Source organism: Anticarsia gemmatalis, chromosome 20 (assembly GCF_050436995.1).
Source record: "Anticarsia gemmatalis isolate Benzon Research Colony breed Stoneville strain chromosome 20, ilAntGemm2 primary, whole genome shotgun sequence".
NCBI classification, from domain to species: domain Eukaryota; kingdom Metazoa; phylum Arthropoda; class Insecta; order Lepidoptera; family Erebidae; genus Anticarsia; species Anticarsia gemmatalis.
Window position 1 is genome coordinate 6099561 of NC_134764.1, and position 15571 is coordinate 6115131.

At 37.7% G+C, this 15571-nt stretch overlaps 2 protein-coding genes across 8 annotated transcripts in view; one reads left to right on the forward strand and one right to left on the reverse strand.

Moving 5' to 3' along the window:
- The window catches only part of LOC142981658 (uncharacterized), a 49211-nt gene extending 40248 nt beyond the window's left edge, over positions 1 to 8963 (forward strand). For 2 of the 7 annotated variants that reach the window (XM_076127698.1, XM_076127700.1), the window contains exons 10-20: positions 116 to 283; positions 658 to 777; positions 1072 to 1283; positions 1637 to 1781; positions 1912 to 1995; positions 2248 to 2325; positions 7340 to 7445; positions 7775 to 7917; positions 8054 to 8317; positions 8448 to 8573; positions 8767 to 8963. In XM_076127698.1, coding sequence (XP_075983813.1) covers positions 116 to 283; positions 658 to 777; positions 1072 to 1283; positions 1637 to 1781; positions 1912 to 1995; positions 2248 to 2325; positions 7340 to 7445; positions 7775 to 7917; positions 8054 to 8317; positions 8448 to 8573; positions 8767 to 8835 — 1515 coding nt within the window. In that variant the 3' untranslated portion in view covers positions 8836 to 8963. Of the gene's footprint in view, positions 1 to 115; positions 284 to 657; positions 778 to 1071; positions 1284 to 1636; positions 1782 to 1911; positions 1996 to 2247; positions 2326 to 7339; positions 7446 to 7774; positions 7918 to 8053; positions 8318 to 8447; positions 8574 to 8675 lie in introns of all 7 variants that reach the window. The other 5 variants (XM_076127699.1, XM_076127702.1, XM_076127701.1 and 2 more) reach the window with 5 other exon arrangements.
- On the reverse strand, positions 4572 to 5846 carry LOC142981660 (retinol dehydrogenase 14-like). Its single transcript, XM_076127705.1, has one exon. The coding sequence runs from the start codon at positions 5669 to 5671 to the stop codon at positions 4745 to 4747; it is 927 nt and encodes a 308-aa protein (XP_075983820.1). The 5' UTR covers positions 5672 to 5846; the 3' UTR covers positions 4572 to 4744.
- Positions 8964 to 15571: the final 6608 nt, after the last annotated feature.

Here is a 15571-nt window from a genome sequence, read left to right on the forward strand (position 1 = left end):
ATACAACTTCGATATTTATTTACCTAAGAACCTAGTACAACATTTCTATTCTCAATTTTTACTACTAAGGAAATCTTTGTGCAACTAATAAACGTAATGTTTTATAACAATACAGCAGGAGCTACGCAAGTTCGGTCAGGATTTCAAGCTGGTGTCTCCGGCGGCGGCGCCCCCCACCCCGCAGCCCCAGCCACAGCCGCAGCCCCCGCAGCCGCAGCCCCCGCAGCAACAACCTCCCCCGCCGCAACCACAGCCACAACCACCCGCCAACCCACAGCCGCCGGTAAGCCAACTAACTACCTAAATATTTAACTTCTTAGAATACTAGACTATCAACTTAAATAGGCAGAAGATAGCTAAGTCTTCTACCTATTTAAAGATGACTTATGTCCGATTTCTGAGTACATTTAGCGGTATTTTATCTATTCAATCGCATTCATATTATATGACTTGAATTGTTATTGAATAAATAAACCACCCCAGAAATGTACCTCAGAAACCATGAGTTACTAATTCGTCTCGATAAAGTTTCACGGGTGTCATAATGTAGGAAAACTGTCGTATTTCACAATTATTTGGAGAAAGAAGACACACTGAATACTATATTAATTATATTAAGACATCATAATTTTAATTATACTTTTGCTGATTCTGCAGAGCCAGCCGCCTCCCGCGCCGAGCCCGCCCGAGGTGTCAGCGAACGCCGGCGCCGCCACCGAGCCGCACGCCAAGCGGGACCGCCCGCCCAAGCAACACACCCCACCCACTGTACACAAGGTAGCTTACTAACTTTATTATACTTAATACACAATTTTAATTCACTAGGTAATGAATTCAAAGTCATTCTCAAGACTTCTTTGTAGAAAAGATTTCCATGATTTGATATTTTCAGACGACTCCAATACCAAGGTTTAGAAACTAACGTAAATGAGTATTTTTTAGATACAGTTTTATAAAAAAGGTATATATGTCTGTAAAAGTTTTTTCTAAACAACCACTTAACTAAATTATGACACGTAGTTTTGAATTTACTGTATTTCGTAAAGACCTAACCTTAGAGTAATATGTTAGTTTGTCCCGCAGCCCCCGCCGCCGATGGTCCCAAAGCCCGAGGTCCCGGAGGAGCGCGGCGCGACCTCCACCTCCCCGCCCGTGGCCAGCTCGCCCGGCATGGAGCGCGTGGCGCAGATCAAGAAGTCCACGCTCAACCCCAACGCCAAGGAGTTCAACCCCGCCGCCAAGCCCTTCACGCCGCGCAGCCCCACCACACCCAACCCCAGCAGGTTAACTACATTTTATATAGTACCTATATGTTTATTTTGACCAATTACAGCTTGTCTCCAGTTATATTCTAAGATTTAGTTCCAAATGTGCGTTGTTTCCAATAGATGAAAAACTTATTTCCTAATACCGGCCGTTTTACTACAATTTAGCTGTTCTTAATATACTTGAAGCGTGATTTTCTACAGTTAGTACTGTCAACTAGCGAGTATTTGACAGTTAATTTCATCAAATGTTTCACTACTTAACACAAATTTCGACAATGTGGTAGTAAGAGATTGTTCTATTGATTTTTCTTAACAAAAATGGTAGTTAATATCAATAATATACTGATGATGTTTATCCTGCGACACAGGCCACACACCCCCGGCACACCCTCCGGCGGCGTGGGCGTGGGTGTGGGAGTGGGAGTGGGCGGCGTGGGCGTGAACCTCAGCGGCGTCAGCGTCATGGGCCCCGGCGTCAGCTACGTGCCCGCGCCGCACCCGCCGCCGCAGATGGTGCGTACACATGTTCTTAGTATCAAATAATTAGCGAGATTATGATCAAAATCTTAAACTTTCCAATGAATTATACGTGGTTTTTTCCGTATATGCATAGCCCCAATATTATCGTTATTTTAATATTCAGGTGGCAGCAGTTCCGTACGCGATGATGGCAGCAGCAGCGGCCGCAGCTCAGCAGCCTCCCGCATACATCCCGCACCCGCATCCCGTAAGTATACACTTATTAATAGGACGCCTCAAGATTTAAACATACAACAAAAGTACAAAGAATTCTGGGACTTCTTCATATTTAAGTTCACCTTATACCTTTGCTGGCCAAGTTAACTAAAAGTAATGTTGATAATTTCAACAAATACTAAAGTATCTAGTAAAAAAGCAGCCTTCATTGTTTCGGAGTTCCAAAAAAGTACTCTTACAGAAGAAATGATTGAAATGTTTATGTATGTTGGGGGGGTGGCAGATGGAGATGGGGTGCGAGTGTCGGCAGTACGCGCCGCCCATATTCATGGTGCCCGACAAACGGGACCGGCCCGACGCGGTGAGCACTACACATGGGACAAGGCATATCGCCTGCTGTGCTTAACGCCGTAGTTGACAAAAATAATTGACAGTGATTTTAGATGAACTAAATCTTCAATTATATTAGCTTCTATCTGAGTCACACAGCAGTTTTTCTGTATAATTTCGTTAAAAAAAATAATCTATAAAGCCATTTTTTTAACTGGATCCCTTACTCAACGTCAATTTCAACAAAATTGGTTTGTTATTTAGCTGTGAAAGCAAGCAAACAGTTTTTCGCTAACTAAGCTTTTCAAAGTCGAAGTTTATAGCTTCCATACCTTATGAAAATCAAAAATTTTAAAATCGCGGTATTCATCTACTTTCACTGTTACAAAATGTACCTAATTTTTTTTTTTTATTTGATTACTAAATTTAATATACCAGTAGTACAGATGTGATACTCCTTGTCTCAAATGAGTGTGAGCGTGCAGTGTTCAGATTGTTACCGCCAGTGTGACGTAACATGCGTTCAGTGATGCCTAGCTAACCGCCCGGGGACCTCGGGGACACTTACCACCTATTACTACCTTATTACCGCACTACATAGTCCAAACACGACTTAGAGCATGTGCAGATGCAGTCTTACGTGCGAGGAAGTTCATAAGGCCTTAAACTAGATGGCAGTGCGGAGAGAGTAACCCTTTAACCGCTTCGGTCGGCTATACTCGATAAATCAGAAAGTGGTCACGAGGCTTTCGTCGGCAAATGTCGACAAAAATATAGTGTCGTGAGCACGTTCTGATTTGCCGAGTATAGCCGACCGTGGCGGTCAAAGGTTTAACAGGCTGTCTTACTAATAAACATCTTAAAAGCTCGGACGAGTTATACAGTGATTTGTCACTTTCATTTATGAAACTTTATATGAATGAAAAAGACAGCATAACTATATACTAGTACACACCAATTTCTTTGTCATTCAGTATAAGACCTTATGTGCAGCCAATCGCAGTGTACAAAAGGTCAACTTACTGATCGCGTGATATTGCAACCATGTGATTGGCTACGCACGACTCCCGCGTAAAACGCTATTACTGAAAGCACTTACCTTTACGGCGGGAATAAGTGCTCTTTGATATTAACGTATAACGTGTTAGTGTACCCGTATTCGTAAAAAGAGACGTAGCTCTAATGTGTCGAAAATATGCGAACTAATATGTCAACTTTCCTTTGACATATATTATCTTGTTCATACTTATCCCAGTTAAGTATTAAGGGGTATATGTTTAGCTAATGCTTTGAGTGGTTTTAATTTAACATTGAGTGTTGTGTGAATGCCACACGATCGACATAACAATTTAATTTATTGTATTTGCGCCTAAAAATCAATTGTGTTGTGTGTTTTTGCGAAGGGCTATTCGATACCCACTTGAAAGATAGGAAAAGATAGTGGCAAGCGTTTGGCAATATTTTCAATAATGTACATCTTTAGGCTACGAATAAATTCCAACACCTTAATACAAAATCATCCTTATTTCATTTAAATATGAATACCAAATATTAATTAAAATGACCAAAAAGAATAAACATTCTTTTCATTATGGCCAAGAGATAAAATGTGGTGGCCTTCCTTTTATATTAATTAAATACATCAACTGCAAAAAGGTATTTTTTGTCAGTCCATTCAATTATAAAGTTAATATATTATTATGTGCATTGACATGTGCCACACATAGAGAGCACGAATGGTGATATGTGAATTGCACAATGCACTTGTTTGCTGTGAAAACAAGACTCAAGACTGTATCACATGGATTGCAATTTATAAATTCATTAATACGTTGACACAGTGTATAAATATAGCTCACAAAGCAGTAAGGAAACTTCGAAAATACATCGATCGATAAGAGTTCAAACTATTGCCTGGTTTCTGAGGCTCATTTAGCAATAGTTTACCTATTGAAACTGTCATTTTTATATGAGCTTAATTAAATACAATAAACTACCGCTAAATGTACCTCAGAAATCGGGGGTATGAGGTCCGATTTGAACATGTTTGTGTTTGTTCGCACCCGTGCGTGTGACTTTTCCGAACGATTTTTCGAAGTTTCTTTACTGGTTGTAAGCTTATAATATATACTGTGATCAATTGCACTGGATACGTTTATTTTTGATAAAGTTCTTGTAATTTATCAACCCGATTATGAAATATCTTCTTTGAATCTAGGCGGTATACTCAGCCATCGATTTTATAAAGTTCAATAAAAACAGTTTTCAATATTGTGTTTATAAAAACGTTTATTAACATTAACGTTGTTTGATGTGGTTTTCTATGCTAATACAAAGTGTTTTGTGGTTTTATGCACCTAATATTAATTAATAATGTACAAATAAATATACTATTACATTAATTAAACACACAAATATTTTAGAGAGCTGACAAAGTTACGAACAACGTTTTATAACAATTCATCAGGCGTTAGCCCCACCATTTTTTCAGACATTTCCCATAAACTGGCTGCTAATTCTTCGTCTCGGGCCTTCAAACCCATGAAACCTTCTTTACAATCCACAAAGTACTTCCCCGTTACTTGATCACAGTCATCAGATACAGCTAAATACAGGCTTGTCTGCGCTCCTTCTACTGGGTTCTTGAAGAAAGAATACAAAATCAAAGTCCTCAGTTTTTCTAAAGCAGTAGCTCTGTAGAAACTTGTGTTCACGTGACCTGGATGCAGGCAGTTCACCACCACTTCTGTGTCTTCCAATCTTCGCGCCAATTCGTTACTGAACAACACATTGCATAGCTTACTATCACAGTATGTCCGGACATACGAATGTGGTCTATTCAGATCGTTTACAGTACCAAATCTATGGTATGTTGATGACACAATGATCACTCTGCTTGGAGCTGATTTCTTCAAAATAGGTGTTAATAAGACAGTCAATAGAAACGGTCCGAAGTGATTGACCTGCATATCTCGTATGATGCCGTCCTCAGTCAAATCTCTATGAACACCGCTGGCGCCGGCATTGTTTATCAAAATGTCCAATTTTGATTCTGAATTCTTGAAATCATCGACGAATTTCCTCACAGATTTAAAAGAGCTTAAGTCCAAATGCATGTATCTGACGCTGTTGTTTTTAGTCTTCTTTATGATTGAATCTGCTGCTTTTTGTCCACGTTTATCATCTCTACAACCTAGTATCACTTTAGCGCCTCTTCTTGCCAATTCTAAGGCGGTTTCGTATCCAATCCCACTGTTCCCGCCCGTGATGATGGCAACCTTGCCGCTCATCACATTGTCAGCGTAACACTTTCCATTTGTTATCTTATTGTACACTTTTATTGAAACTAATATCATTATCAACCATATTAACCACATTTTGAAACGTTCAACAGTACTTTTCACTTATTTATTCAACTGTTTTTATGCAGCGTCACTGTACACAATTATATTGTAATTTTATCGTAATTTCGTATGTGTGTTCACAGCAAAGTAAGGGATATGACTGAAAGATTTATCTTTGTGAAATGTCGTGAACTGTTCAATTATCGACTGCCCCCGCGTGTTGCCTCTTATCAAATTATCAATGTCTTTTATATTTATATACTCAATCCGTCTGTATGTTTTACTCATTATAAAATATCTTTACAGGATTTAATATCAAACATTTTTTGTACATAAACACATGACTATACCGGATCTTATAATTCTTAGATAGTAAGGATTAGCTGCTTTATCGTTCAAGTCTGTTATTACATAATACAAACTTTTTGGTGATAAGGATCCGCGTATCAACAAACCATTAGTCAAAGAGATAAAAAGACAACATCGTTTTGATTACTTTTGTGTAATTAATCTTAAAATGAGTACTAATGTCGATTGGACAATATAATGTAATTTATAATTTTTACCATTAGTAATTAATAGTACTTGAATTAACGTCGTAAAATGAATGGGAGGTGTGTTTTATAAAACTAGTCTATACTGAACAGATGTTGAGTCTATGCGTGATAAATCAAAGTTCACGACTTAATTCTTGATCGATATAATGTTAACTATCATGTTAGATCTATAGACTTTCCTCGTGTCACTCAACATTATGGGACACCCACTTCCTTTGTGTGCCTCTAATCCAATAAATAATATTATGAATAAAAGCACTTTAAAAAAAATCATATGTGCATACTCCTGAAACCAATAAAAATTCACGAAGATCTAAAGAACGCAATAGCAGACGTAATCATAACCAGATTGTCAATTTAGGTATAGTATCAATGAACGCGTATTATCATTAGGTTACATACAGCAGTCCCTAAAATTCTTAAGTGTGAAAATTATAAAGAAATACGGACTTAACAGTATTTGGGAACAAACCGACACTCTATTCTATTACTAATAACATTTGATACGGATATAAATTATCTAGTTATCATGAACACCTCTGGTGATAGCAGACGCGGACATTGAAACGACCTCAACAGAGATCAATTATGTCGTTAAATGCACGTCTTACTTTTACTTATAATATCCTGAAATGAAAGCGTCACGCGGCCGAACCACGAGGTACATATTTTTATTCTAGTTGTTAATTGATTTCAAAGTCAAAAAAGCAAATCATTTATTCTTATAGGTATAATGCTGACACTTATGATAGTCAATAATACAGAGAGTTAATTTACCGCCAGTTCGGAAAGTAAGGCATTTTACTTCTCTACAACAAAATTATCTATACTACTTCTATAGAACTTCTAGACAATAAGCGAGTGTAGTTAATTCTGTTATAAAAAGACATTTTAAGTAATAAAAGAAGATTAAGACATTTGTAATAATACTTCACTTTAACATGATTATGTAGATTAGTAACCATCATAGTTTTCAAAACGACAGTTATTCCTAACTAATTATTTCCAAAATACGCATACAAAGTCCTTCTAGTAAAAGTTACCATTCTACTCGACATTCCTATAAGAAAGAGTACACAACAACTAACTTATCTTGTATAAATATCTGTCACTGTCAGTCAATTAAATAATTTGATGTATACAGTTGGCGTATGGTGCGGCGATGGGGGGCGGAGCAGGAGTCGCCGGCGTCGGAGGGGGAGCCGGCCAGCCGCAACTGCCTGCACCGCAGCAGAGGAACTTCAGGAAAGGTAAGAATATCCTGGAATATATTTTTACAGTACCTACAATGGGTACTGTAAAAATATATTTTAATAAACTTCTATACCATCTTATGAGTAAGACGAAAGTCCATAAGTTGTCAGATTTAAGGCAGAAGGAATAATATAAGCGCACTCGTTTATTTAATTTTAGATACTTTCTACCTTTCTATGGTATTTAAATGTGATTGTACATTAGGAACGACTATGTTTTCAACAATGTTTAAAGGCCTAAAAAATGTTAAGACTTTGTGATGTCCAATGGTATTGAAATTCAGTCGTTTATATCTTACTAATGATTATCTTACGCGTGTGTGCAGTGAACGTAGGCTCAGGCATGCAAGTCGCCGCAGCGACGGGCCAGCCGCTATTAGCGCCGGGGCCCATGCAGCCCTTCATGCCGTACCCCCACCCTCATTCCGGACCGCACCCCGCTCAACCCGCACTGCAGTACCAGCATATGGTAAGTGACTACCGCAGATATTAGAATATCTTACTAAAAAAATGCAGTGGCGACGTCACGATACACCCATATTCTGTTACTTAATCTTCTCTTTGTGTTGGGAAAATTATTCTAATATTCACTTTATGTACGACAGGTTCGCATGTACCACGGCGGTGTCGGCGGAGCAGTGGGTGCCGTGAGCGGCGTGGGCGGCGTGGGGTCAGGCGTGGGCGTGGGCGGCGGCGAGGTGTCGGGAGGAGTGGGTGGCGTGGGCGTGGGTTATGCACCGCCGCCCGCGCCGTCCCCCGCGGCCGCGTCCCCCGCGCTGTACCCGCCGCCGTCGCCCGCACACACGCCGCACCCGCACCCGCACCCACACCCACATCCCCACCATCACTACCAGCAACCACCATTCCAGGTAACTATCTAACGTAGTCGTTGAAGCATCACAATTTTTTTACGATCTTTACGATGGAGTTTCGTCGTCTTACAACAAAATGTGATTTAAACTAGCTCGTACAGTATAATAATGTTATAATGTGTGACAGGTGCTGTGCCCCCTGATGGGCCCGGGAGGCACGGGCGGGCACCACCACCACCACCATCACCTCGCGTACCTGAACCACGCGCCGCCCACCGCCTCTCCGCCACAACCACACCCACACTCCCTACAGGTAAACTATCACATTTCATAACACAATAGTCACTTTGACTAAGTTCTATTACTCGTAATCAATTCAAATGACTAAAACGTTCGTTGTTTTTGTAATGGTCAGTTTCAGTAAACATAGTCGACGGGCTACCGGCAGCGGTGCGGTCGACGTGTGTGTCAATTGTAAGACTTGTTATAGTGAACGCTTGGTGCAGGGCGTGCTGCTGCCGGGCGCGCACGGCTCGGGCGGCGCCAGCACGCCGGGCGTGGCCGCGCACCCCTAGCGCGCCCCGCGCCCGCCCCCCCCGCCCCGCGCGGCCCCGCCGTGCTAGGCCCCGCCTGCTGCTGCGGGATACTTTGTGTCGCGTTACGTGTAAATACTTTACCTGAGAGATCACCCGTTTCTTTGTTGTTCCGATCGTTATGTTGCAAAAGGAGGTTCGAATCGTCGGTAGGTGACACCGATGTGAACGATCGACTGTATTATAATGTTTGTAATGTGACGTGGGACGCGATCGTTCCGCGGGTCGAGATCTCTGCCGAGTGAATCGTTGTCGCGACGATCGTTCGGTGGTAGTTTCCATAGTTTCGCTGCTGGCAGCGTTTCCACTAAAAACGCCTCGATTGTACTAAATTATATATGATATGTAATATGTATACCCCTAAGTTTTGTATCTAAATATGTATTTAACGAAAAACATTGTTTAAACATAATTATGCAAATATTATATTTTTATTATTGTATGTATAACTGAACGAGTATCCGAAAAGAATATGTATTGTAATATAATAGAGGAACTACGGTGTAAGAAACGTTTATTAGGCAGAGACTCAGGTTTTTCTATTTGCGAGTAGAGTTAGTCAGCAGCTTTCTTCGAATGACATCGTTACTATTGCCATCATTCAAACAATAGTGGACAAACTGAACTGTATGTAAATACCTTTATGTAGCCATCAACGATATTTGGCGAAATCTTGAGTAGCGTTTCAAGTATTCGAGGGCGAGATCGAGTGATGCACAAGCTTGACTACAATGCTCTTTTGCAACCGACATGTCTTCGGTTCAAAGTAAAACTTAATATATATTTTTCTAACTATAAAAATACAACGTAAAGTAATAATTAAATGCCTTCATTTGCAATAATTTGGTGTATGTATATCGATGTTTTTTGGAATACTTTTACTCGAATTTTTCACGTGACAAAATGTTTTAAAATTTTGTTTAACTAGCTATGTTTGGTGTTCGAATATTTGTTATTACATTTATATCAAAAGTAAGAACAACATAAGGTTAATTATATGTAGGGCAAACTAATGTTAATTTTAATATCTCATCATTCCATAAAAAAATGCTCATAATCATTAAAATATAGATTATAGTATAAACCAAAGATACGCGAATGTGTTGTGAAGGATAAATAATGCCCTATTAGATATAATTATGACATTGTATTCCATCGAATGATGGACAAAGCGTGAATTGAATTGTAAAAATGTTGTCACGTGAAAGTTCTAGAATGTGTCACCTTGAAAATGAAAGCTGGCAACTTCATTATTTGATCAGTGTTGCAGCTGAATTAAAATCCGTATAAAATAAGCACACAGTTTGCTTAGCACGGCGGGGCAATTGAGAATAAAATATTATATTATATGGTATTGTATGAATTACTTGTTTGTTTGTGTGTAAGGATAGCAAGTCTTGTACGGACAGAGTGTGGTCCGACCCCGCGTGGAGTCGGGGCGGACATATGTATTATAATTAGATAATTCACTCTCTATTATACTTACCGATGGATTGAGAGGACTTTGGTAATATGTCAAATCTATTACACGTTATCGGGGCGTTAGCGAATCAAACTACATTGTACAGAAATATGAAGTTTATATTCCATTACACAAGTGCAGGCCAAATTATTTTAAAAAGACACTCATCGTTCCATGAATTATATTCTAAATATACGCTATATTGTATTATAAAAGACTAGGATATGTAAACTAGTAGTTATTATCAAATTCCTCTCGTAGACCGTCGTCTTTGTTTCCTCGTTTGTAACGAATACCGCCACTCTGATACTGCGGTATTGTCGTTTCGCGTATTTATTTAGGTTAGGTTTATTATTGTGAAGGTACCCTCCGCGATTAATATACCATCTAAAGTGTTAGTAACACTTTAATGTTTTTTATTATTATTTAATCGGCGAACATTGTTAAGAAACAAGATTATGGGTGATTATTGGGCAATGTTGTCCATAGGAATCACAGTTATTATAGGGACCACTCTAGTTCTGCTTCACGTTTAAGGAGAGTTCTATAGTGGTCGAGTAGACTGCGTTGTGATGTGTTATATAGCCGCACGATCCTTGAGCTTATATCTATAAACTCATTGATCCTGCGTCCGTATATTGCATTGTAGAATCGATACAGCGGGCTGTTTTATAAAACACAGAATAGCAGTCGTATCTGAGATCTGTTATAATTTATGCGCTCATTGTAACACGAAGACAATCTGGCCTAGGGCTGTTCCTCACAAAAATCGTCTTGCGCGTAATCGTATCGCAGGTTTAAAATTCGTTAATTTTGCATAATATGAACGAACATATCACGAGTCGTTCAATGATTCCTATCATCCTTGTTGAGGTCACGAGGTGGATAGACAACTATTTTCAGCAAAACACTATTCTATGGACTTATGTTTTTTGCAAAAATCACTTATGAACTGCGCCTCACGAAATTATACTTGCCACATGAACCAAGAGGCCAGTCTCAAAAATTGTAATCCACCACAAAACGTATTTTAGTAAATTTTACCTTAAATTTGCGAATTGTTAGGTTTTACCAGTCAAAAGTACTTGTTTTAACATAACTTATTTTTTCCAGTACCTTATGTTTTTAGTTTACTTTTTAGTCATATGTATAAGCGTCTATTGCCATCTTCAAGTACCTTATTGAAATTGTACTCGGCAAGGTGCAGTAGTGACTACAATTTCATTTGTCATACCAAATCTTATCTTAAAATTGTTTTCTTGTATAGAAACCCTGTTTCTTTTGTACTATAATAATTATATATTATACTTTGACACACGTGAGTCCCTAAGAGCCTGTTTCAACATATTCAAAGGAATATATTCAGATAATAAATGCTATGGTGATATATCCTGTTGTTTCAAGAAATAAAACTATACTATTTTTATATGGATAGCGTTACTTGACGATTGTGAAACAGGCTGCAAATATCATTTTCCGTACTGCCTTAAAGATAGATGATATATTTTAAAGCTCAGTACTTATACGTATAATATCTATTGAGTGTCGGGAATGCGACTGGCTTTCAAAAAGTTTCAAAGTTTACCCTTTTTTCAAGGAATTGTAATTGAATGCGTTGCTAACGCAAGTAGGTTTGACAATAAAAATATATAACATTTGATAGAAATAGGGTGTAAGAAAGTTAGGATGCATACATATTAACGATAACTTTGACACTACTCAAATACACGAACAGCATTTGTCATGATATGCATCAGATATATTACTTTAATAAAAATAAGGCTCACAAGATTATGCACAATCAAGAGACATGTTTTTTCCCAATATTATAAGTATATATGTATAAATAAGTTTGAGCTTAATCGAGGATTGTAAAATGCTTAATATAAAACGTGTGGCATCAAGGGGAGCTTAGTCCATGACCTCCGCGCGGTGCTCCCTGGGTAGCGCCAAATGTGGACGATGACATTCACATTCATTTTAAATAGATTGCTATGTCGGCTACTATACCCATACAAATTAATAACTTTGGAGTGCTCCATTTTATTTTTAAATTAACAGTTTTTCCCATTAAGTATAAGCGCATTCCTTTATTTAGTAAAATTAAATAAAAAGATAAACATCGGATATCACTTCCGAGTCGTTCTTGTTTGGATTTGCATAACATTTAATTATATACCGCAACCGATATGAGTTCTATAGATCTAAATAATGAAAATAGACGTATTTATAAATAAAAACAGATTGCGTTATAAAAAGTTATGTATGAAATCTTTGAATAAGTCCATGGAAATAAATAATAGTTGTAAATATGTAAATATATTATATAGAAGGGAATAACACTAGAGTACTTTCCCATAAAATGAAATGGCTTATTCGTATCTAATTTGTGATGTATAAAGATTTTTCGATAATGTTAACATTTCAAAAAAATCACAAAAAAATGTTTACGGAAAAGGCCTACAAGACCCGTACCACGTTCGTGACTGTAGAATGGTTATTATGTAGTGTTTCCTCGAGAACATGGTATGGAGTCTCGTCTACTGTTTTATTTTCTTTTATTTTTCAGTTTTTTTTCTTGTTTTAATTTAAAATTTTATCGCGTGAGTGAGTCCACCGCGTAAGTTTGTTGCTAGATGAGAGGATAATTAACAAAAAGATGTATGAGCGTGTGTTGATTGTTGTGCGCCATATAAATATTATCGATATATTATTTTTGTGAGAAGTGTCACGACTTGTGATGCAGACATGTTTATGTTTTAGCTAGGGATATACTTCTTTTTTCTCGTAAAATTTGTACGTGCTTACGAAAACGTCGAGTTCCTTTGGCCATCACTTGATGAACGGTTGTGGTGAAATTTTTTTATAAGATTCCCTTAGTATTGGAATAATAAAAAAAATGCAACGATGTTCCGAATGTAAGAAAATATACCATGTTGTATAATATTATACATCGCTTACGCACACTGATGTAGCATTTAGATTGCAGAAGGAATGGACCGGAGCGGCCGGTCACAGCTCTGATTGCGTAGGGTCTTCCTTGCATACGCGACGATCACAAGCTCGACGACTGTCTCGTCGTTGTTTTACACACATAGGGAATATTTCCTGTGCCTTGTATGATTTTTTAATTGATAATTCGATCACGATTTGACGTATAATCTGTGACGGATCAGACATTATGTATTTGTAGGTATGCTACTGGTGTTAGGAAGTAAATAGTAGTTGATTGGACAATATTGTTGTACCTACAGAAGTCAATTGTAATATAACTTGACAATAACTAACTCTGTTATCTATCAATCATTGTTTTCATGACCATTCCTCTTCATATCAAAAAGGAATGAATATTCGTAAGCAAAAGTTGTAAATTATATGAAATCTTGTTGTGATTATCTTGTAATCGGTCTAAGCGACTACTGTTTACTTCGAAACTAGTTTGTGAAACAAGTGGTCGGTTAAAGTGAGCTTTCTTTACTGTCAATATTCATTGTTTGAGAACCTAATTTCTTTTAAGTTTCCTGATAAAAATGATTTCAACGAATCGCTAAGTCCACAACCACTTGTTTCAAAACTTCTAAAATCTAAAATGAGAAAACAAGACCTGTATTTGTCTCAAAAAAGAGCAGCTCATAAAAATTTTGTACCTCGGAAATGGCACTCTCCTTTAATGTAAATATATGTCACCGACTCGAAAGTCGGCGTGGACTTTTGTGTACCCATTGTATGTATAGAATAAATTCTATAAAAATGCCTTATAGATGTGTGTGGGCCCTTCGCGGGCCAGTGTGAAAGATGTTACCAACGTGTGAACCTAACGGTACAGGGTTTTGTTGAAGTACCTGTTGAACTATCCACTAAATGATAACGAACTAGGAAATAATACAAATTGAAGATATTTAATAATATAAACCATCGCAGTCTTCAAGAACTATAAGGGTACGCTTTGTCCATTTTAAACACTTGATAACGAATCGAACGATTTCAACGAAATCCTGGCCGTTGAGGTGTAAATTTTGTAAAGACTGAAGGGAAATATTGTATGTTGAGAAAAGCAGAGTTAATTGTAAAGTGAAAATTGGTTTTTATAGGAGTGAAAAACATAGAGCCTAAAACTCTAATATGTATATTGTAAATTGTTCGACACGGAGCAGTAGGACTAAGCGCTTTGTGGATAACGTGAGCAGCATTATGAATATGCAACTATGAAATATCAGCAGCTTTTTACAACTAAATGTGAAGACGATATGAGGCTTCGATAGCAGACTCTTATTGCTTCGTGTCTAATATATAAAATTGTATGATAAAGCTTTGCGGTCCGCTTGGATGATTTGATTTGAGAAAAAAGTGCTTTTTATTTGTGAGCCCTCAGTGGGCGAGTCAACTGGATTGTGCCAAAAGTGGTATGGCATCGTTTATCGTTTTGATTGACACGTAACACCTTGTGTCAACGAATATTTTTCAATAAAAAAGTAAAAAAATGTGTTTTGAACACAACAGAACTGTGTTTTATTATCCATAAACAACACCATAACGACATAAACTCCTGAATAAATTATCAGAAACTTTGAATCGTAGTTACAACCCTAATGTTTCTTCTTACACTTTAGGTTTAACGAAAGAAAATTATTACTATATGACTAGTATTCTTCACTACATAGTATAAAACAAAGTCGCCCATTTTGTCTGTAGTCCCTTCGTATGCATAAAACTTTAAAATTACGCAACGGATTTTGATGCGGTTTTCACTAATAGAAAGAGTATTTTCTCCGACAGGTTTTTATATATAATTGAAATACATTGAAACTATATTAGCTGAGTTATAGCGATTTATGTCCAAGAAGTCAGAAAAAAAATCTAATTGAAGATTGCATTTGTGCGTGCGCCGCTTATACCGCTGGATACAAGTAAGAACAATGTATAGCAAAAACATTGGTCTTTATTAGTTCTACAAAAAAGTCCGCGATGACATATATCCAGCTTTTTTATTTAAGTCACAAAAACTACTTTTCTGTATTAAAAAAACATTTAATTCGTTGGGTGATGTTTAACTGGTGATATAACCAATAATACATATATCCTTATCAAAATAAGTAAGTTCATCATCACGAGCATTTAATTTAGATTATTTTTGCAGTTTACAGTGTGTTATTTAGACATATAGTTTAGGAGATATCACGATATTAGTATTGCGGCACGGTACGGGCCGGCCGCGGCGGCGGGGGCAGCGCCCCTATAAATAGCATTATATTTCAA

What these genes read in the sequence shown, in the direction of transcription:
- LOC142981660 (XM_076127705.1), bottom strand. Translation starts at nt 5,671, where the DNA reads ATGTGGTTAATATGGTTGATAATGATATTAGTTTCAATAAAAGTGTAC.